We start from the raw sequence: 25130 nt of genomic DNA on the forward strand, positions 1-25130 counted from the left end.
TCAGCAGATAAATTATAAACACTAAACCAAACTCCTTGCAAATAAGTAGGTAATGTAAAAAAAAATAACAATATTGACAAATAGAAAATATTAGTAGGCCCTACCTACCTATGAATAAATTTCGAAGAAATTTATAAGTTTAAGAATTTATGTACCTACATAATATTAAACTTGAAACTATCAAAACAATAAAAACCTAAGAATGTTAGTGAAACTATTTTTTTTTATTTGTCATAATACCTCAAATACGTATGTTTCCAAAATGAAACAAAGTATTAATAATAACCAATTTGACAAAAAAAAATTGTACAACTCGAATGACATTGAAAACATACACGAGAAATTTAAAAGAATTATGAGTGCCCTAGGTAGGGAGGAAAAATATATATATGAAAAATTAAATTTAAAAAATGGGTGCGTGTACTTAGGTACGCGCATGTGAAGTTATACTTCTTTGGCATCATTAAAAATTAGTTTTTAATTGAATGCAAAAATATTGCGTGGAGTCCCTCCGCGTGGAAGAAGTGAAACTTCGTAATGTGGAAATGAAAATAGGACGGGGTAGAAATTGATTTTTAGTGAAATCATATTGTATCAAATCAAACTAAAAAGTAAAGGAAATAAATTTGTAACGATTCATAGATTGATCTTCAGAAGAGAGAGACACCTATTGAATGTCTATAAAACTACCTTTTTAATGAGAGCAGATTTTCATGAAATATATCATGAAATCATTCAACGATAAAACCTGTTTATTTAACTAAGCGGACGGGTTCACCCCAAGGAGAAAATAACGCGGCGAGACCTCGTGGACATAGAGAAATGACACACTCACTATTTATGTGTCTATGAAACATGATTTTTTTCTGCAATTTAAATTGTAATATACAAAAACGGTATTGAAAATTGAAACAAATATGGCGACACTACAAACTGTCAAGATCTTTATTTTTTTTCTTACTCTCTACTTAGTTCCTTACAATAGCAAAACGTAACGTAATGGTTTGAAAGCTATTGCTCGGCAGACATAGAGGAATGACACTAACAGTTTGTATATCTATGACACACATTACATTTTTTAGTTTTTTCTTAACTCAGATTCGAGATAAAATATCCAATTGTGAATCTAAACCATCCTCAAATCCCTGTGAACTCACACAACAAATTTCATCAAAATCGGTCCAGCCGTCTAGGAGGAGTTCAGTGACATACACACGCACACAAGAAATATATATATAAAGATATATGATATACTGCTATAAAAACTAACGTGCTCCCGTTTCACTTCCTTAATGTTGAAATATCGAAGAAAAAAAAGTGAAAGAACTCTGCGTTATTAATTATTTACATTATTTATGTGAAGTTTCTTACAACCAGATTTATTTGTTATAGAATATATATTTATCTTGTTTAAACATATCTTACTCTCTCTTCCCACCCAAAAAGACTGAATCCAGTAAAACTGAAGGGGGATAATAAAACAATTCATAACTCTATGTGCTTGTTCGTTCTTAATTTCTAACTCTTAGATCTAGTAGATTCGGAAATATTATTTTTTCTTTATATAAAACGTTACCCCATACACCCCTTAGGAAATGAATCTTAAAATTAAGTAAAATAGTAATTTTTTGTTTATTAATATTTTCAGGTAATTTACGTTAGTCTTAATTAGTTTTGGAGGTACGATTTTTAAATATAAATAAAAACTTATACCCCGTTCATACCCCATTAAAATACGAATTTTAATACTCGCAAAAAATATGCGGTACGTAACTTAAGATGCAAGATTTTTTAGTTTCCTAGTTCTAGATCTTTATGGCTAGAATTTCTCAAAATGTAAAATTGTGGTTTTAGTTTTTGTACTTTAATTACTGGTAGGCAAAATATTTAATTTTGCTTAATTATTTAATTAGGAGAGACGATTATTAATCTGAAAAATAAAAGTATTCTTTTTAATTTATTAGAGGTTGAATTTAGCAGAAAATTAAAATTGTGGTTAGTAAATTTTGTATGTTTATTATTACCTAAAATATTTTATTACTCTTAATTAAATTATGAGACTTAATTAATAATATTAAAAACATACTCCTTATTCACACCTTAAGGTTAAATTTTGCAATATATATTTTTTTTTGTTGGTAGTATGTTAAGTTTATATTTTGTTTCCAAAATCATTTATGACGCTTAATCAAATTCGGAGCTATAATTATATTTCAAAAACCGTACTCACACTTTTTCACCCGCATTTTGCAATATGTAAAAATATTTGTTAGTAGTTGTCGTATGTTTATTAGTGGTACCCAGTATCATTTGTTACGCTTTATTAATTTAGTATATATAATTATAATCTTAAAAACATACTAACCTTTTTCACCCCTTAGAGGTTAGATTTGCAACGTAAAAATTGTGGTTGGAAGTTTTTGTGTTTTTAGAATTGGTACTTAATATCATGTTTAAGTAAATTATGAGATAAATTTATTAATCTTAAACATACTTCACACTTTTCACCCCTTAGAGGTTTAATTTTGAGAATACAAAAATTGCTGTTGTAATTTTTTATATAGTCATTATTGGCACCAAAAATTATTAATTACACTGAATTAAATTTGGAGATATAATTATTAATATTAAAACATACTTACCACTTTTTCCCCTTAAGGGTTCAATTTCGCAAAATATAAAATAGTGGTTGTTAATTTTCATACGTTTATTAGTAGGTACCAATTTCACTTATTACGCTTAATTAAATTCGGAGACACAAAAATTATTATAATAACCACAATTACCCCTTTTTCCCTCTTAGGGGATGAATTAATCAGAATAAAATAAATGTGGTTGGTGGATTTTTTATGTTCACTATTGGTACCAAATATCATTTATAACTCTTTATTAAATTCGGAGATATAATTATTAATTATTAATTGTTAAAATTAAACATATTAACTCCTTTTATATCCCTTAGAGTTTGTATTTTGCATAATATAAAAATAGTGGTTGGTAGTTTTCGTATAATTATTAGTATATTAGTACCCAAAAAAAGTAATTACGTTTAATTGAATTCGGAGGTATAATTATTAAATTTTAAAACACACTTACCCCTTTTTCACCCATTAGGGTTTGAATTTTTCAAAATATAAAAATTGTGGTGGATAATTTTTGTATGTTAATTATTGGTATGCAAAATATTTTCTTAAGTTTCAATGGTTTGAAAAATATAATTAATTGTCTTAAAACCATATTTACCTCTTTCACCGTCATGAGGGGTGGGGTTCTGTATTAAAATATATCCATGTTTTTAAGTTAGCCAAAGATATTTTTAACAAAAATTTCATCAAAATCCGTAAATTAGTTTTCGATGTATGCTCGAACAAACAGACAAACTAAAACAAAAAAATAAAAACTATATTTTTGAGTTTTGAATACTATACAGACTTTTAACCTTTGAAAAGTTTTAATATTAGCATAGGTAAATGCAACTTCAAAGATATATTAGGCTTTCTGAGGATGCACACTGGAAGAAACGTTTATTTGTTACAACACTATTTTCGTTTGTATATGGCGAAGTAAGTATGAATAATTGATTTAGAAATGGTTTCATCAACTCACATGTGTTTTTTTAAGGTGCACAAAATCTATTTTGTTATGCATCAAATTCGTTTAGAACAACAACAATTTTTGTTGCAGCATGTCGATATTTGTTTCACCATGTTTTAAAAAAAATATTTTTCGACATAACATTATTCTGTACATGGCAATTTTTTGGTGCCAATGAAACATTATTTTGTAATGGTACGCCATTTTTTTGTGCCAGTGTACCATTAATTTCGATGTTGCGTACCGGGATACGACACTTACGACCTATCACGCCTGGTGGAGCCACGGGTACGTCACGGGAGGAGTTCTGAGTGACGGCGGTGGGAGCGAAAGGGATGGAGTGTTTTGGTGTTGGGAAAGATGGTGTGTCGGGAAGGGAAGGGGGGTTTGGACGTGGGCTGTCGGGCAAGATTAATGACAGTCAGTTTAATAAGTGTCACGACTTCTCCCGCAGGCCTTCAGCGGCGTGTCTTTCAGCGGTTTGGAGAAGCTCCGCAGACCGTGTCTGGAAGACGCGACTCTGCATACAGCGTGTTTGCGGCAGTCAGAACACGTCTAAAGCAGCATGTCATAATACCTGCAGGCTTGGAGAAGAATAAAGAGACTGGTCTGTACCTTGTTACCCTCAGATTAGCGATTACCTATTCTTGTGAATTTATGTTAAATTGAAGTGATGTTTGCACATGTAAATTTACGAAGATTCCTGAATAGTTTGTAACCAGCGTTCAACGTAAATTAAAGCTGAAAATTTTTTAACAGTGTAGTAGTCGAGGCTACCAACACGATGTTTTCGTGAAAACGTCTCTCTTTGGACAATGAAACCAATATACAGATGAGTCTGAATTCGACCGACAGATTTAGGCGGCAGGATCGTATATTTCTTTGAAGTTGGGGCTACACCAAAATTTTTATTGTAAATAATAGAGAACATTTGTAAGATATAACGCTTAGTGCCTAGATTATGTTTAATTGAACGAAGTTCTACAACCACTGTGAACTTTGTCGCTGCAGTCAAATAATTTCATTTTAATAGTTAGGAGGTACCACCTTTATTTTCCACATTTTTTTTAGATACTTATACCAGGCTTGGGAAGCACTTTAGACCATAAGTCATAAGAGGTTTTCAAAGTATTTTGTCTTAATTAACCTGCATATGAAGTTTGTCGTTATAAATGTGTTATAATTTATGCTTACCTATATTTCTACCAGCGTTCGCTCATTCTACTTCAACTTTCTTTACAAAAAAAAATGTATCTTAGATACGCGTAAAACCGTTGGTTAAATTACGCAAGACATGTAAAAGAGGCAGAAAAGTCGACAAATACAGGCCCGGGAATGCTCTTGTTTACAGCTTAATTCTCTACCGTGTACGAGAAAATACACTAGATCCCTGTTATGTGGAAGGCTGAATCGGCGAACGTAATTATAGTTGGGTTTGTGACTCTCTCAGAGAAACAGTGATTGAACGTCTGTATCTGTAAGTTTCTCAAGAGTTAGTTTTCGGAATTTTTTTTTTGGTAGGTTGAAAACTGAACATAATTAGGCTACATTACGGGTATTAAGATATAGGTCTACGTCTCTCAGTTATCGGCACAAAACTTTGGTCTATCTAAAAGCCGCAAGTAGCAACGCAAACATTTTCTTTTATCTTTGCTTGAAATATAATACTGATAAAATATGACTATTTAGAATACAATAGGCAAACCCAGAAATAGAATAAAAATCCAATTAATTTAATAAAATTGTATATATAAAATGTTAACCAAAATTAAGTCAATGGTTTATACACTTTTACAATGACATTATATAAACTAGAAAATTCTAACACATTTTTAATGAATTTTTATGTAAGTGATGTATTTTTGTAAAGTTTGTGGTTAAGTCATTAAGTTTTGTAGAAATGTTTAAAGACGGTTTTCGCAGCTTTTTTGACGTGACAACGTCTAATAAATCGATGAACGCCGGCTGCACGCACGAAAAAGTGTCCCGTAACGCACATTGTCCCACTACGGATGTCCCACTACGGATGTGTCCTGTTATGCTCATTGTACGCATGCGTGGCATCTCTCTTCCACTCGATTGGAACAACCATCGATTTGACTTTTCAATCAAATTTTCGTCGTTTGAATTATTAATATTATGTAATTTAACGATCGTCCACCGATTTTCAGCACAATCGGTACGTTTATTAATTTCCCGCCTACCACTATAAGAAATAACCATGGCGGACTACATACGTTTTTAAAACTTCCACAACACAAAACAAAATTTTTATAAGTATATATATATATATCATCTGAAACAACTGATCCCAATATGGCCTCGTGGCTGTGCGGTTAGGATCGCTGACTACCAATCCAAAGGTTGATGGATCGAATCCCAACCGCTGCAATACTTTCATGTTTGTACTTGTAAAAATAATTACGGCGCGCGCGACACTACAAAAATTAATAAAAATATTTGAAATAATGAATGCAAATAAAAGTAGATTTATAAATTAAATTTTAGATTTCATTTCACTCCTTCTTTGTATTCTTACAAAATAGTGATAATTCAATAAAAATAATTCAAATTTATTCATAAAAGTATGCAGAGGTAGATTTTATCATACAAAAGATATAAAAATTAAAAAAAAAATTATTCCTCAAAGAATATAATATTTTTAATGCCTAAATGGTTTGGTTGCAAAAACCTATTACGGCTCAGTCTCAGGCCAAATATGATATTTCATTTTCTTCTGGATCAATCATTTCATCAATGTTTTGTTATGACGTTGTCACGTTAAACTATCGTCCGTAAACCGACTTTACAGACAACCAATTTCTTTAATACAGATATTATCTGTTTTTTTATACAGCAAGTCTTTGAATTCCATTTTTTTTTAAAAATTGAAGTATAATTGATATAAGTAATAACTAATTTCTTAGTTTACTCTCTTGTCTGTTATAAAACACAAACATGTTAAGCGAGAATTTTTTTTTAATATGTATATATTTTCAAAGATAATTTTTTTTTAATATATAATTTATGGATGTAGCAATGTTATACTATACTTATTAGGACAAACATTCAAGAACATAAATTTTTCTCGTTGAAAAAATTAGAAATAACATAAAATTTTATTATATAGTGGCTGAGCTGGTTGGTTTTAAAATTAAATTAAACAAATAAATTGTTTTTAATCATTGACCAATATTATTTTAGGTTTTTTTTAAGTGTTAAAGTTATAATTTTGTGTAAAGAATATATTTTTTGCTGTCATGAAAAATTTCATATACTTCTTTGTAACTTAAGCCAAGATATAGTAGAAATTTACATTTTCATTAAAATTCGTTTTCACTGATAACTTTTTTGCTAGCGTTTACGAAACAAATTGAATCAAAAAATGTTATACATAGGTCTGGAACTACCAATATACGGCAAATCGTTAAGTTTGATGATTTTAAATTTAGTTTTTAAAAAGGGGGCAAAAATATGAATAGTTTGTAAACACGTATTTTTGATATAATTATAATTTTTGAAGATATTGTGCTGATTACGTAACACGGGTCTATAAGTTATGTTTTAATAGTTGTTAATCAAAGTTTGCCATTTATATTTTGCATTAAAAATTCCGACGAAAATTATAACATCCAAAATATTTTTAAAATCAGGTACTTTAAAGATTAAATCAACAATTTTTTTTAATAATAGTATAAAGTTCGTCATATAACAAATGTGGGATCTATTTTGTATGGATTTAAAATTAGCATTATCATTATTAACCTTTTTCAGTTTTTTTACAATTTGAAAGTTATTGTGGCATTGTCATTTGGATTTTTATAAAAGTTCTATTGATTGGTAAACGAAATTGAAATATACGGAAATCAAATTTGGAAGTTGAAGCCTGGATATGAACCTTTGAAAACAGTTGAGCGAAAGCCTTCTTTTTTCTTTAAAACTGAAAATAAATTTATCAAAAATGAAAATATAGATACAGACACCGGAAAGGCCATTTTTTATCTGAAAAGAATCTACTTGATGTACGTGATAAAGGGGCCATAAATTTATGGGTGGAAGGTAATGCCAAACCAAACAATTTTTTTTTTAATGAGATTGTTTCCGGAAAAGCAACCCTGCAAAGTCACAGACGCGAAAACTAGCGCGCGAATCAGTATATCTCGCGCAATAGGCGCCACTTCAGCGACTGCGAGATGCGCAATTATATTAGTATTATGTTAATGGGGCTCCTGGAACAGGGTCCAAGGTTTGTTGGCAGTGGTGGCGGCTTCTGCCTTGGAACCTACATCTCCGATGACGTAACGGCGGCCATCTTGGATGACCTTGACTTTTGACCTTGACCTTAAACATTTGCCAAAATTTGCCTGAAATTCGCCAAAAGTTGAATTTTTTCGAAGAAAAAAAAAACGTCAAAAAATTTAGGAAAAATTGATAGTTAAAAAGTTAGGAATTCGAAAAACCTCAAAAGACTTTTTGCCTTAGAAAAAACACAAAGTCCTAAAAGCAGCTTAAAGCTCTAAGCCGTCGATGACATGACCTTGAAAATAAGAATGATATGGCAGCCATTTTGAATTATGACATCACCATTGCACTTTTCTTTACGGCCGGAAACTTGGAAATCATTATATATTATCCGATTTGAGTGAAAAAAATTCTAAAATTTATAAAAAAAATTAATAGCATTTTTGTAAAAAATCTTAGAAAAACACCGATGCAATTTTCTTTATGGCCGCCATCTTAGAAACTGTAACTTTTATGTTATAAATTTGGAAAAAATTCTGAAATAATAATAAAAATATTTTATTAATCAATTTTTTTATAAAGTACTATTTAAATATTCCGCCTTTAAGGGGATTGGTGCACCAGCATCGTATTAAAAAAACAATATATTTGTTAATGATTCAGCTACTAGAGAAGATTTGAACCATTCTGGTGTAAAATTATTTTTTAAATTTTTTTATTTTAATTAAGTTATTGCTGATTTTCGGGAATTTTTTAAATTCAAGCTTTATTAATAAACTATAAAGAATTCAGTGGTAAAACTTTCGCAGATAAATTTTCAGACACGGGAGATATGACTGTGACCATTATTTTATCTGTAATCATTATTAATTTAACGTATTTACAATTTGAATTTTAATAAATGAGCTGCTACGAAATTGCGTGATATTCATTTGCGAATTTAATAACATTCGCGTTTTCATTTGTAATTCAAACGCCAATATATCTGTCGGCTGAATGATTGACTTTATTTTAGTCTTTAGCTTATTGCAGTCGGACCTAAAGTAAAAACGTAGCTGTAGAAGTTTGAGCAGCGTGCAAGCTCGGATACGAGAAATTATGGAGCGCGCTGGACAGTAGTGACACCTTGCGACAGTTTCCCGAACTTTTTGCAGCCAGTGTTTTCTCTCGTTCCCACCCTGCCTCAGCTGTCTGCTGTTTACGAAGGGGAGACGGGATTTCGCGCGAAACTGATATGAAGGTCAACGTACTCATTTTCAGTAGATAAGAGAACGTGTTTGGTCTAGCTCGGCGTATAATTGAATGGTTATTCTCTGTTATTATTGAGCACAGTGATTTAGCTAGATGTTTTTTGTTGTAAGCGTGAGATTTATTCAGGAATAAAATGCCGAAGAAACCTCCACCAAGCATAGTACACAAAAGAACAAAACTATCGAAAGCCATTAGAGCGCTTAGAAAAAAAGAATAAAGAAAGATAAGAGATTATTTTATTATAGCTTTTTTACCATACATTTATTTTTCAGAGTTGCGTATGTACAACGCGATGGACGCGATGCGACAACATAAAGATGTGTAAAATTGTATACATGCTTTTTTTTTCCAGCAATGCGTGAACCGTTCATAAACTATACTCAACATGTATCCGTATGATTACGTTTGAATTTTTTTTATTACAGGCATCAATGTTAACAAGTTTATTAAGCCACAATATACTTTTTTTCAGAAAAATAAGTGTAGCAGAAAACACTCAACATAGTCTCACACAAAATCAGTTTACATGAATGCAGTTTTAAGAAGTAAGCTTCGTAAATAATAGTTAAACATTATTTAATATATGCTGGTAACGTTTCCAAAGTATCAGCTTCGCCTTCATTCACGAACAATATTCGTGGCCTTATTAATTTATTTTGCTGGCGTTTCGTTGGTGACTGTTAGGACTGCAAAATTAGTAAACATTTTTCACCCTATCCTGAGTTAAATCTAAGTGTGCGCGGTTAGATGAGGACCAGATGTGTATCATGCTTACGCCTTTACACTCTACTCAGGGGTGCCCACAAGGGGGGGGTAACGACGCAGACTGCGTCATTAAAATTTTTAAGGGGGGGGGGGGTGGTTAAAAGACGAGAAAAATGTATATATTATTTACATAATTATAGCTTCTAATGTGAAAATACGATTCTGGTGCTTTGATAAATGAAAGGGATCTTGTAAATCAAATTGGCAACCCCGCACTTTCCTCAACAAAAGCAGTTTGGCATCTGTCGGTTCAGGATGGAAATATTACCTGATATTACCAAAATTATTATTAGAAAATCAGTTTTAATTAATGCAAAATGTGATAAAATATAATACTAAAAAAGTATAATATTATAAAATAATTGAGTAAATCATTTAGAAAATGGCATAAAAAAATTCGGGGGGGGGGGGCATAATTAGTTTGGGGGGGGGGGGAGTCATAGTGTTTGGGGGGGGGGGGGGTGGGCACCTCTGCTCTACTCATGCGGGTATTAACCATGCGCGTAAGGGCGTGTTGCCAATGACCTGTACGATAGTCAATCCTCTACGGACTCGAAAAATGTCACCTGCTCATTGGCTACTTGACTTGTGACAACTGTTTGTTGTAATGCCTGTGATTCATCGTTGATTTTGTTGAGGAGTTTTCAGGGATTCAGAGCCTCCCATTTAACTGTGGCCGAATTGAAGAAGCAGTACAAATGTTACATGCTTGAATTCATAGCGAATGGAAACCACAAATATTTACTGATGTAGTGGTTGGTAAAAAAAAATATTATTCGTATCGCGTCCATCACTTCGCGCCATGTTGGCTCCTATATTATATGGATTTACAAAATATAACGATTCATTTACGACACTTAAGATAACGTGTGTAGGATTTTAAGAATTCACTTGAATTAATATTTAAGAACATATTTCAGGATAACTTGTGAAGACGCTCGTACAGACGGCACCGGTTGTGATGACTCATTGTTAGGGACACCTGTATTTCGAGAATACATTTCGTGTCAAGGTATTTCACAAAATACTGTAGCTTTTCTCCTGTGGTTATTGGCTGAGGTCGGTGAGAGGTGTCGTCCCGCTCTTGACGAGGCCAATGAGAATGTGGTCACAGTACTGCTGCACCCTCACAATTTGCCTTTCCTCTTATAAAAAGCTACAGTATTTTGTGAAATACCTTGACACGAAATGTATTCGCGAAATACAGGTGTCCCTACTCATTGTTACCAGAGCAGGGGCCATCTCGTGTACACGAAGTGGCATGCGAAACCTCAACACAACTCGAAAATCAGTGAGTGTTACATTGAAATGTGTCCGCTACAAATGTTCAGGAATTATAATTTTGAAATCGAGTAGAAATATTCCTGCAATTAGCATTAGGTATATTTTAATAGACATTGAAAGCGAATCATTAAGTAGCTTCAAAATCCAAATACCGGAATACAGATAGTCTGTAACAATACAGACCTCACCGACTAGATATGGTCCAGATTGTTAATACTAACACATTTGAAAAAAAACTGACTAGTTAATGAATATGTTGAAATTTTGTAAACCTGTTACTTAAGATGATTGGTGATGTAATAATGTCTCTTGGAAACTACATAAGATTTTAACTGCTTTTATTTCTCCATAAATTCGCAAATCACCATGGCGGCCAATTTACGATCACGATTTAGTTCTTAAATTTTAAATTAGTTTATTTGTTGAGAGCCTGGTACAATGTATCTGACCACTAAAGCGATCCGAGCCGCGTAGTGTATACTACTGCGAGGTTGCAGAAGTAGGCTCGGGTCGGGACGAATTTTGCTGTGAAGAAACAAAGGTTTTTAATACATGGAATATTATCCCAAAGCCGAAATTTGTACAGTAGTAGAATGAACATTTCTTAGTAACACGTCAAAAGTGTAAGTACTGCCGCAAACCTTGTGTGTCACACCGAAAACGAGTAGTTAAGTCCAAAATTAAATTTTTTTGCAACGATCCACAATAATGGATATTGCAAATGCAGTTTATGGAGTAGACCTCAGTATGGAACCCAAAATAATCTAGAAACATTGCCCTATCTGAGGATAGTGATAAAAAGCACAAAGTTTAACATGTTTCTATAAAATAGACCTTTTAAATCATTAAAGTTAACGAATTCACTTTCATTCAATTTTAAGGAAATATAAATACATATTACATAAACTTAAAGAGCCCAAGTGGAAATCGCTTAAAGTAATCGTTGTTGCAAATTTATTCATCTTTAAATTGGTATATTTTTTAAGTGTCTCATACAATTAGTCTGACCACTAAAGCGATCCGAGCCGCGTAGTGTATACTACTGCGAGGTTGTCGAAGTAGGTTCGGGTCGAGACGAATTTCGCTGTTAAGAAACAAAAATTTTTAATACATGGAAAATTATCCCAAAGGAAAAATTTTGTACAGTAGTAGAATGAACATTTCTTAGTAACACGTCAAACGTTTACCGATGAAATCTTGTGATCACACCAATAAATGAGCAGTTGAGTCCTTAATGATAATTTCTACAATGATCCACAAAAATGTTTCGTAAATTTAATAACTTTAATACTTTTTTAAGTCGGTTCTCATTATGGCACCAAAGTAATATAAAATAATGTCCTACATGGTAACTGTGATAAACACCTCAAAGTTAAAATGTCCTATTATTAAATTGGTAATTTTAATCATAAAAGGTAAGAAAAAAAATATATTTTTTTATAGAAATTTGACTACATGTTACATAAATATGTTGAGCGTAACGTCAAAATCACTTCATAAATATTGTCTGTGTTTTTTTTTTTTTTTTTAAGGTTTAAATGTGTATATTTTGAGTGTCTGGTACAATAGTCTGACCACTGATGTATTTCAAGCTGCGTAGTGTGTGGTGCAGCAGTGTTAAAGTCGCTCGTGCTGGAACGTTTTTTGCTCCAGAAAACTAAGGTTTTTAATGTATGGTAATTCCAGACTGAATTTTACTCTGAAAGAATAAAAGTTTCCTAACTGCAAGTGATTTTTGCTGCAAACGTAGATAAAAATCTTCCAGGATGCAATTTGCTTAGGTAAAAATGTTAGTATGATCGACTCTTTAATTTCTAAATTATAAATAAATAACAATAATAGAACTTCCCGGAAAGTTGTGATAAACTGACGATATTGCGCGAGTAGCAGACCCGTACGTGACTACAGAGAAAGGCTATTTTCCTTGACCGTTAGGATTTCTGGGACGAACACCCTCTCACAGCTGGGGTCATAAAATACGGTCAAACTCTTGCAAAAACATCCACCACCGCTCTTTGCCACTAGCAATTCAACGAAGTAAGCTAGGCGCAGCACTCCAATGAATTAACTTAGAAAAAAAATTACTAAATATGTAATTCTATCAATACATTTTACAACACAACTTATGTATTATTTATTTTCTGGAAAAAAATAATATTATCACCCGAATTATGTTATAAAAGTGACAAAACTCAATAAGCACATTAACGGTGTATCGTTTTCTTCAATTGTTATATAGTAAAATAATTTCATACAATTAAATATATATATATATATATTTTTTTTTTATAATGTATATATATATATATATTTTATAATATAGGCTACATTAAAATTTTGCACAGTTCTGATCTAAAATAATATAATGTATTAGAAATAAAAAATAATTATATTTTTTGGTATTAAAATAATTTTTAATAATAAAATTTTTGTAACAAAATACGAACACGCATATATAAAACCAGAGGTCCTCTAGAATTTTGATTTACAAGTTCCAAGCAGAAATTGTTTATTGTTAATTTTATTGTATCAAAAATCATTCATATATAAAAAAATAATATGTATATCTCAATAGATGTAACAAGAATACACCCTATTATATGCATTAAATATATTTTAAGTAATCCATAAATAAGACCAAGTTTATTGAGTGTCGCAGTACGCAGCGTGTTTCAAAGCCCGCCGGCCGTGAAAGATCAGTACGGCCGCAGTACACTGCAACGCTCGGGCAGCTTTAATGAGGCAAATAATTATGCTAGACTCTTTATAAATATACTATCTTAAAGCTAAAAGTATAATTAAAAACATTTATTTAGACATTTTTTCGCATTGGGCTCTTCAAATCGGTGTAAATCGTATTTTTATCTGGGTGGCAAAGATAAAAAAAAAATATGTCGTGAATTAATCGCTTTATATCATATATATTAAAAATTTAAATTTTTTCTAACATTAATGGGTGTATTAAAGTTTCTAGATTATTTTGGTAAGTTTATGGACAGTCTAAATTAAAAACTGTATAAATGGGTAGCATTTTAATGGACTGATGCAAGTTGCTGTCACCTAGGACTTAAATGCAAATTTTCGGTGATAACGCACAAGGTCTACAGCGGTAAACTTTCGGTATGTTATTAAGCATAGTCAATTCTACCACAGTACAAAAATTCAGCTTTGGACAAATTGTTCACAGGTTGTCTTGGTTTCCTGGAGTAACACGAAAGTCTACGCGGGGAAGCCAAGGGCGGCTACCTGATCCGAGAATGAAGGATAAGGCGAGATGGGAAGCGATAAGAGCTGGTTGGGTGTCCGTGTTGGAGAGAGAGATAGAGAGAGAGAGAAAGGCGATATTGTGGAAGACCTTCGAAAGATTCCCGCTAGATGGCAGGCCTCAGAGCTGCAACATTCGACAACCTCCCCTCACAGAAGCTCTCTCGCCACTAACTTGCCAAATCTCACCCGCTAGCTTATATACGTGCTGGCTGGCCATACAGTAGTAATAAACAAGCATTTATGAAACACTTAAGCTCATTTCCAACAAATTCTGACGAATGACTGTTTTTTGTCCTGCACCAATCCCCTTAAGTCCTCGGTTCAAACCCAGTAAGAGCAAAAAAAAATTTTTTTTCGATAGATCCTTCTTCCATGGAAGCCACCAATCGACTGGCCTCCCACCACCAATACCAAGGTATATATCATCAGCTGGTATGACGTCTTGTCTGCCATCTTGTTTTCGTCTGCTGGAGGCAGGCATCTTGATTTTGTTTACTAGAGTGCGCTATCATCATATTAGTTTGAGTTTTACCTGCTAGAGTGCAGTAATCATTTATTATTACTGAGGCACCCGCCAGCTTTAAATTTGGATGCCATCTTGGAAATTCGTAATTATTTAGCTAGAAATTTGTGAAAAATACCAAAATTCATTTAATAAATTATCAATATCTATATACTGATTGATTGGCTCAGTTTCTGTCCTTGGTTCGTTCCTAGGACAATGCAAAAAAAATAAAGTTATGTATAAAATAATAAATTCAATCAAATACGGTAGAAAGTCCTCAAAAAATATAGTTTTCTAGAAAACCATGGCCTTTAAGCCGTTATGTCCGCCATATTGGAACTCTGTAATAATTAACCTATAAATTCGGGAAAATTTCAAAAATACATATTAATTTACTGATTAGTTAGATCGTTTGAGGTTCTTGGTTTGATCCCTAGGCGAAGCGAAAAAATAAATTTAATAAAAATACCACAAAAGTGATAGGTTCGAGAAATAAAACACAGCAAGTTTTTTACAAAATACATTTTATCACATAATTTTTATCCTACCACAGGAACACTTGAAGTTAGCAATCCTATAAACATTTAGTTCTGCATCGACTGAAATGACTAATTCTAAGCTCCAATCGGTTTATACTAGACAGAGACCAATCAGAACATTTACTGACATAGTCCTCCTCTTCTTGACAGAGTTTCTGGACACCATGTTTAACAGCTTGCTTCACATCGACAGAACTGTAATCACTGCAGCCGGTGTCTTGAATGTACACTGCTTCACTTTGTCATCGAACGCATATGACTTTCCATATATACAGCACAGCCACTAGTTTTATTTTAAAGGATAGTTTGTTGCTGCGTCATCTGTAAGCTGATTTATAATATTCCGCTTGATATCACCAAGGAGAGTACAAATGCCTTAGGCTCCAACAGCTTTAACAGCTCCAAGTGCTCCAACAGCTCCAAAGTTCCAACAGCTCCATAGCTACAAATGCTCCAACAACTCCAAAATTCCAACAGCTCCATTGCTCAAATTGCTGCAACAGCTCCGAAGCTCCAACAGCTCCAAATCTCCAACAACTCCATAGCTCCATCAGCTTCACAGCCCCAATTGCTCCATACATCCATAGCTTCAACAACTCCAAAACTCCAACAGCTCCAAAACTCCAACAGCTCCATTGCTTCAATCGCTCCAACAGCTCCAATAGCTGCAAAGCTCCATATCTCCATCAGCTCCATCAGTTCAATATATACAATCGCTCCATCAGCTCCAAAGCTCCAATTGCTCCAAGAGCTCCAATATCCAGATAGCTCCAAGTGCCCCCCCCCCCCCCCCCCAATATATCGAAGTGCTCAATTTGCTCTATCTACATTTTGCTCCAACTGATTTTAATAAAAAAAATTTATCGAACTTGTTATGATTACTTGTATTACTTTATTAGTCCACATTTTTTGTGTCAATGTAGATGATTTTTTCTCAATTAATTTAGAAGTTTTCTTTAGAAATTAGATTTTAAGAAATGGTAGAATCCATTTTTAAAAAATATATATTATTTTTCTTCAATTTTATACATTTGCATGTAATTCAAGTCATTGTATTTAGCAAGCTTCCCTCAGTTCTTTTAGTTTGAAGGATATTTCTTTGATGCACGAATAGTTTCCTGCACAAAGCGAAGTATGTAGAAGTCTTGCCTGTCAATCAATATGTTAGGATCTTCCCATTAGGCGTAATAGATCTCTTCTGCTACGTTCATCTTCCTTACATGTTTATAATAAATATTATGATCTCTGGTGTCTTCCATTTTAACACCAACCTCAATGTCACTTTTGTCATCGAGCCAGTGATCATCACAAGCTTGATCAGCATAATATATTTTGTTACGACGTTTCCATCGTTTTGGTCTCATGACACCATCACAGTCTTCGATCTTGTCTGCTTTAGGTGCTTCAGCACAGTCCTCAGACGTATCATCACACTCTTAAATCATGTCAGCTTCAGATGTTTCATCAAAGTCTTCATCATTGTCAGCTTCAGGTCGTTCTCCGTTCATATTTTAATGGAGACGACTAGATAATGGTGTATAAATCTTTTCATTACTAATGAAGTTACTACTTTCTTAGTTAGTTTTACATTTCAAATTATTATCGTGATCTATAGCAGTATTTTTAGCATTAGCATTTTTACATTCTTCGTTATCATTATAGTGGTCTAATATTCCACCTTCCTTCCTCTTCATCGATGGTGTAGTCCAGTCTTCGTTATCTTTATTTACCTTAGTTGTACAGGTCTTGCAATATCTATTCAAGAAATATCTTATATCAAATGATTTCTGACACTGACTGCAACTAAATGGTTTTTGGCAAGGACCAAAAATTCATTTGCTTCTCTAATGTCATTTAGCATTTTTTCTCAAGGTAAACACCTTACTGCAGCAACTACAGTGATGTCATTTCGATACAGCGACAGACACTGAATCATGATCCATATTAGTTACTGAAACTAATGCCAGATGCAAACTGAGAGTTTTAAATTGTAGCCATTATTAAATACACTTTTTTTATATTTCATCAGCGAGAGTTAAGTTATCTCATGCAAAATAACTTGTTGCAAGTAGTCTCGATTCCTAACAACATATGTCGACTCGTGTTGTTTTGAGGCTAAAATTAATTTTTTTTTATGTGGGATGCGGGATGCTCACTTTCAATCGCAAAAGAAGGAAGGCTTCGCTAGACATCAAGGAGAAGGAAGTTCGTCCTTCTGGATAGCGTTTTTCGTCCGTCTTTTCATATATAATTGAACTGTATAATGATATTTTTGTTGGAATTCAACCTAATGAAAATAATTTATGTGCTGATTTAGTATCAGAAAATCACTCATTAAATGCAACTCTGAATAAAATAGCACGACTCATTAAGTAAAAACAAATTTATGGAGAGACCGATTTCTCACAAATGTCTAGCTAGGAATAATCAGAAGAAGATCGGAGAAAACTACAAGTTGTCTATCTAGGAACAATAAGGAGCATACGGAGCAACCTAACAAAAGGTTTTCTGAATATCGCAAAAATCACAGCAATAAAATTTTAAAAAAATTTTAAAAAATTCTGATTTGTACTAGAACTCTATCCTTGCTCATCAATGGAGAAGTTCACAAGCTGACAGAAGCTGATGAAATATTAAAAAATATCTTTTTAAGTAATGGCTACAATTTAAAACTCTTAGTTTGCATCTGGCAATAGTCTCTATAACTAATATGGATTCTGATTCGGTGTCTGTCACTGTATCGAAACGACATCACTGTAGATAATGCAGCAACGTGTTTACCATGAGAAAAATTGCTAAACGACATGAGAGAATCGAGTGTATTTTGGGTCCTTACCAAAAACCATTAAATTGCAGTCAGTGTCATAAATCATTTTTTAGAAGTTATTTCTTGAATAGACATTGCAAGACCTGTACAACTAAGGTGAATAAAGATAACGAAGACTGGACTACAACATCGAGGAAGAGGAAGGAAGGTGGAATATTAGACGACTATAATGATTACGAAGAATATAAAAAGATAATTGTAAAAATACTGCTCTAAATCACTGGCTCTGGCATTATCGGTAGTTTTAACAAAAAGAAAATTTACTAATTGGCTCTCAATTTTTACTTGGAAAGTCATCTACTTCGCATTCCCGACGGACGTAAAAGGTGACCAACTTTAATATCCGTAAATTTCTTCTTAGTTGAAAAATTCTTTAGATACACCTGCGTTATGTTCTAACGCGCATGAAATAGCGATGTAAAATCTGGCAGGGAAGCGGTCGTGGGAAGCGCATGAATCCAGGACTGCCGCGCCAAGGTGCCAGGAATAAACCAGGAGGCGGCGAGCGTGCAGCGCCAATAATTGAGGCTGGTTGCGGCGCGGCCCCGTGTATGTCGCCGGAAACGCGGATGCGAATAACCGTGACCCCGCGTGGACGTCATCCCCGCGGCGAACAAGCGACGAGCCGTCCGCGTGACGTGACGTCCACATGGAACACTATCCCTGGCGACAGCCATGTTTCGCTTGGACACAGTGGGTTAATGCTTCGGAGTGACTCTTGTATTACTGGCCTTGATTTGTGAGCGTTACTTTTCTGCACTTCACTGGGATAAATAAATATAGTGATGTTACTGTTCTACTTAATGTCAGTGATTTTACTTGGATACAATGTGTCAATGATTCGGAGAGACTTTGATATTACTGATCTTGATTCTTAAGCGTTGCTTTTCCGCACTTCACTGTGGCAATTATAACGCTGTGACTGTTTCCCTAAATGTTTATATTTGCCATTTTTTTAATAGAGATGACATTTGAATACTAAATATTTACCTCTTGAACACTTGAATCAATTACGTCATTAAAATATTTTGTTACCATTCCTAAGTACATGTATTAGTATTAACTAGCCATACTTCTTACTATGGGTAACAATCCATGACATCTCTTCTATATTTTACAGTAATAAATTTAATGCATTACAAATGTAACAATTTATGTATGGAAAAATTCACATTTACTGTGTAGTTTAATGACTTCCATGCCATGTTTTGGTACGTTGCCTTTTCGCATGTTTGAATACCGTTTTGAAATCCGGGCTGAAACATTGATCTGTTAGCCGTATAAGGATTCCAAATTGTTGTCGGGTGAGCTAGTGAGTGGGGATTGCTTGCTAAACTAAATTTCAATTAACTTTTAAAACGATCATCTTTATACATACTGTTTATCCAGGAATGTAAACCACGCACCCGAATTTGAGCTTTAATCAGATGCATTACGGTAACAGGTTAGAAATGATATTACTAACACTACCTGAGTTCAATCCGTTGTGTATACATCCCGCATTTTTCGTAAGTACGAAACAGGACTAAGGTAAACGAGTCGGTGGGTTTTCTCGAAGTGATACTTTCGTTACCAGTTACACATTTCTGCACTGATACAGCTTAGGTTCTTTAAAAATGTCATCCATCGAGCCGTAGTTTGAGAAAAATTGTTACTCCTTGGCCTTAGCAGTGCCATCGGTTCATTTTCCACCGCTATTTTAATTTTGTTACTGCCATCATTAGTGTTATTTTTTACAAGTTAAAATTTCCATATTTCTCCTGGACATACGTTGATATATAGCTTGGTTGAATTCATTAGGATACAATGATAAAATGATCGATGGGATACGAAAGGTAGGATATGATTGGTAGGATCCAGTATACGATTTTTAGTATACAATATGATATAGAATCCAATGGGCATAATACCATAGGATCAATTTGATAACAAAACAGTTTAATATGTTACGACCATATTGCTGTCCATGGTCTTTGATAGAGAGGGTTATATGTCACACTGTTATACTCGAAGACTTCTGGCAAAAGAACCTACAAGATAAAAGTAGACGCCACTGATTCCATGCTCATAAAATTTAGTCATACAGAGATGTTAAGAATGATCATGATGCGGTAACTAACAGCTCACCGAGAACTCAGCTTTCTTTGATAATAAGGAATAATTATACGAAATATTTTTAAAATATGGGTTTAGTTCTTTTAGCGTGAAATCGAATATTTGTAGTCCTTGATGACCGTGCTTGCCAAAGCTAAAGAGTGACGCTCATGTTGCGACGTCCGTGGGTTGGATTCCTACCTCTTCATTATGAGCCCTCTATAAATTTAGGTAAAGCCTCCTTAAATCTATTTTCGACATTACATCCTGACTTTAATTTTCGACGAGGAAGTGCCTTTTTTTTTCTTTTGAAGTGAAACATCTTTGCTGAATTTTCGAGCGTTACGAAAATTTCGATCGCATGAAGGTAAATAGGTAGGTATGTGGTAGGAGAACCGTAAAAAAGGGGAATATTAAGTATAGAGTGGGGGAACCTAGATAGGAGACGGCAGGGGAAGGTAGAAATGACGCAGTATTATTGCGCTCTTGCTCTCTTGCGCTTTTACGCTCTTGCACACTTTCATAAACGCGGTTGTTTCTTGGGGGTGGACTTCACGCTATCCACAGTCCAGGGCCGTTGGTGCGGGCGGTGATCGCTGGAGCAGCCTTGAGCGGGCTTCACGTGGCGGCGTGCGGCTCAGGTTGAACCCTGCCATGCTGCAGGGATTGGCGGTTCGCGGCTGTAGGGACCCGCCTGCGCCTGACTCCACCCCGACTATAGGGTGTATTTGGACAGACGGCAATACAACGGGGTTTGAGCTTATTATTGTGCACTGTGTTACGGGCCATATTCGAAAGAAAATATTTTTCTTTCATGTATATATTATTAATTTAATTACTTGTGTAACACAGCATTGTTAAACAGTGTTATGTGAGTATTGTTTTAGCCGTGTAACTAAATATATCTTCTGGTATATTGCTTTTCACTCTTTAGTTTGACTTTGGTTATTATTTGTCACGTATTATTATTTGATTAACTAAATCACTCACCGTATTATATTTACAAACCCACGAGTGTTTAAATATGTTAAGTTCAACTATACTAAGGAGCTTGAATATTTCTCTATCAGAGTGTAGCTGTGGATAAATGTGGCTCAACAAATTAGCATTGAGCTAGATCCTATTCGTATGCCATGTTGTCAGATACCTACCTCAGACTCCACACGTCCTATTGGACAATCAGTTAAGCTGAAAAAACTACCTAATAATCGGCAAGTTTTAACTTAAAAAATTATACAAACTCAAAGTTTGTTTTAAATGTAGGTACTAGAAAAAAATTTTAGTACCTTTTTTTAGTCAAAGAAACTACAACTACTTATTCGTGTTGAAAAGAATTATTCATTTTGAGATCACACCCGCGTATTTACTATTCTCAATTATTATCTCTTGTTCTATTAAAAAAATATTAGTAATTTATCTCATTAACTAATAAGTAGAGACCCGGAAATTTCGCGGATTCTTCTGGCCTCAGGATAGCCTTCAAAGTTATAGGTGTGCTCGACCCATGTTTACTTTCCCATTGGTTGATTTCTTAGCGAGAACATTTTTATCCTTGTTATTTGGCACTACCTGATTCGCATACTTCGCTCCTAGCTGGGCATCATTGGCTCCCGTTCGTAGACGGGCGTGTCCAAACAACTGCGGGCCAATCATGAACACAGTGCGAGAGTGTGAAGGTTTGCATTCTACCTTGCGACTAAATTAATCCGCGAAATTTCCGGGTCTCTACTAATAAGCAAGAAGTTTCACTTCTGTCGCGCTTGAACTCCAGGCACACTTTTTTCATTAATAACAGATGTATACTAACGTTTTTATAGTATATGGTAAAAGTTTAACTACATGTTTACAAATATGTAAGAAGGCACAAATGGCAGTTGGTGGTTGGTGTGTTTGAATGGTCTCGACGTTTGCAGGTTGTCAGTTGTCAATTTGTATTGGTTTAAGTGGTACGTGTTGACGTAAGTTAAATATATTGAACTTTATAAACATCACCACTAACAGAACATACACTGACCATCATAGAGGTTATTTGAGTAACCTAAACAAAATTTTACGTGTATACTCGGTTTTTCCTTTGTATGTTATGTTTTTAGGATAACATTTTATGATTTATCGAATCAAAATACAAATCCAGAATTTGTAAAATAAATTTTTACGTGTAAGTATAATAAGCCCGTGCAATTTTACCTTGCATTAAGTCCGCAAATTTTACGTAAATTGTAATTTCAATCAATGACTTCTTCAACATCAACTATCTAATGTGCCATGACTTCAGTTCAGCAAAATTGGCATTATTATTTGGAGAGAGGCTGGACTGCATGCCATTATACTCAACTACGTTCTCGTTGTATAATCGATTTAGTTTCAACACGCCTCGATAGACAAGAAGCCAAATACTGCTTTCAATCTAGAATTAAAATGGTATGGATGGATATTAAAATCTGGGAACAGCCAATGGAAAATACACGCCAACATATTTGTATACAAGTGTGTGTGGAGTTAATAATGGTACCGGAACAATTAGGCGAATTTCGAACGTCTGTAGTCACCAGCCAAATTCCGTCAGCACCGACGCGAATTATCAACAGTGCTATCTTTTTCAAGGTTGTATTTGTTGATGTCCGTGTTGTCGGTGTGTTGACGAGTCCCCGCGCGCGCGTGTTGCAGAGTCGTGCAACTCGCCCCTGGGCATGGAGTCCGGCGCCATCCCGGACGCCGACGTCACGGCCAGCTCCGCCTACGACTCGGGGATCGTCGGTCCGCAGCACGGCAGGTGAGTGGTGCTGCTCGTCGCCCCTGCGCACAGCCACGCCCGAGCAGTTCCGAACCCATCCGTGGTTTGACGATCGCGTTTACGGTCATAGAGTATTTTAAATAATACTAAACTAGCCAAATTTTCGTTTTAGTATTGATAACCCAACCTAACCTACCGGCCCGGGAAAAAAATGTAAACCTTGCCTTTTACCTCGGTAAATTTCGGAACTGTTCGGATAGTGGTCGTGGCGTTCACCCCTGTGAACTGTAGGCTATCCGCGATGGCTCCAGATGAATGATACGCGGGGGGCGATAACCTCTTCCGAGCCCAAATTTTTTATTTATTTGGTAATAAGGAGAAGTAAGTGGTAAAATTGATATGAAAAATACAACAACATATATTACCGGAGAACCAGAATATGTTCCTTTTTTTCCATTACCAATTTAGATTTACATGGTTTAAAATTGGTTTACATACGGTATGTAATAATTTCTTTTCATGCGATTGGAAGGTACTCTTTAAACAATTTTTTGTTCCTTACAGTTGGTAGTGGGGTGCAAAGGCACTACCAAAATCTTAAATTTTAAGTGAGTCATTGAGTGGTAAAGACAGTCAAAAAGTTTGTTTTATTTGATTCTGTACGTATAAAAAGTCGTTAAAATGTATTTGTGTGGTTTTGTCAAAGTATACCTCGCTGAGAAAAAACTCCGAAACAATTTTTTCATGAAACGAACTATTACCGTTAAAACAGAGCTTGAAATTTAAAAAATATTTCCTTTGTATCAGTTTAGTCGAAATTTATTTTTAACCATTTTAATATTACCTTAAACCTTTGTCCAAAAATATAATACGACTACATATTAGTTCAAGTTATAAAAAATAATGTTTCAAGATCAAAAATATTTGCATAACTTCCTTAGTAGACATAATACGAAATTTGTTAAGACGTTGAATGCTGGACGCATTGAGTTAAAAACATTAAACATATTTTCGCTGCATGGAATGTGAGAATAAGTTTAATCGATATTTTTTTAATATACCAGTAGTTTATAGAAGTTTCCAAAACTTTACCAGAATAAATTGGTTCTTATAAATATAACTACGCCTGTAGGCTGTGCCGAAAGGGATTTTTGTTTTGTTTTAGACTAATTTGGGAGTGTCGAAACAACTTTGTTCAAAAATGACAAGTGTCAGAAATTTGGTCTAACGTAATATGATTGTATAAAATTTCCTGTAATATACTTAATAATTTTATATCTAAGCGTAATTTTAAAGTAATATATTTAAGATATGCCTACTGGGTCCATTTCTTATCTTATAACTAGAGGCATGGAGATTTAGTGGAGTCATAGAGAGGAAAAGAAGACTTGAAACATTTATTTATCTTTTTTACTTTAATGAATATACTTCACTTTTCATCAAACGGTTTGGATGAAACTGAGCCAGTGAAAATAAAAAGTCTTGATTCAGTCATGTGCAAACCAGTTTAAAAAATTAAAAGTCTCCTACATTTTCATTAGCCAATAAGTACAAAAGATTTGTCTGAATATGTTTATAGTAGTTGATTCTAGTCTGGAACAAAAATAATTAGAATCCGTGAAATAATAGTGGATTTATCATTGAGTGTCGTCCCACCGCACTGTTGAATGTAGCATTTCAACACTGTTAATATGTTTTGATAAGGTAAATAAATATTCAAGAAAAATTACAGATATTTTAAAATTTGTACCTTTACATGAAAGCAACTGTATCACCACAAAATAGTGTTCGGAGTAATACAGGGTTCGATTCTTCCCCCGAAATCTATGCTTTGTGTTGTCCCAGTTCCTCTAATAATTAAAGTTGTTTGTAAAGTTTTCCTTGAATAGATTTCCAGTAGTAAATCGCGACATTAATAAGCATAATAAATCAAAATAAATTCAAATTATTTAATATTAAATTACATTTTCCATGGTTTACATAATTGATGCATTATTAAACATCAATTAAATTATAACCTTTAAACCC

General features: G+C 34.0%; 1 protein-coding gene across 1 annotated transcript in view; it reads left to right on the forward strand.

Annotated features, from left to right (window-relative positions):
* Nucleotides 1-25130, forward strand: part of LOC134527103 (discoidin domain-containing receptor tyrosine kinase B) — a 1309463-nt gene that overhangs the window by 554000 nt on the left and 730333 nt on the right. Inside the window, exon 3 of the mRNA XM_063359455.1 lies at nt 23036-23141. Within this exon, the coding sequence (XP_063215525.1) occupies nt 23036-23141 (106 nt within the window). The remainder of the gene's footprint in view (nt 1-23035; nt 23142-25130) is intronic.

The sequence above is a fragment of the Bacillus rossius genome, chromosome 1 (genome assembly GCF_032445375.1).
Source record: "Bacillus rossius redtenbacheri isolate Brsri chromosome 1, Brsri_v3, whole genome shotgun sequence".
NCBI lineage: Eukaryota > Metazoa > Arthropoda > Insecta > Phasmatodea > Bacillidae > Bacillus > Bacillus rossius.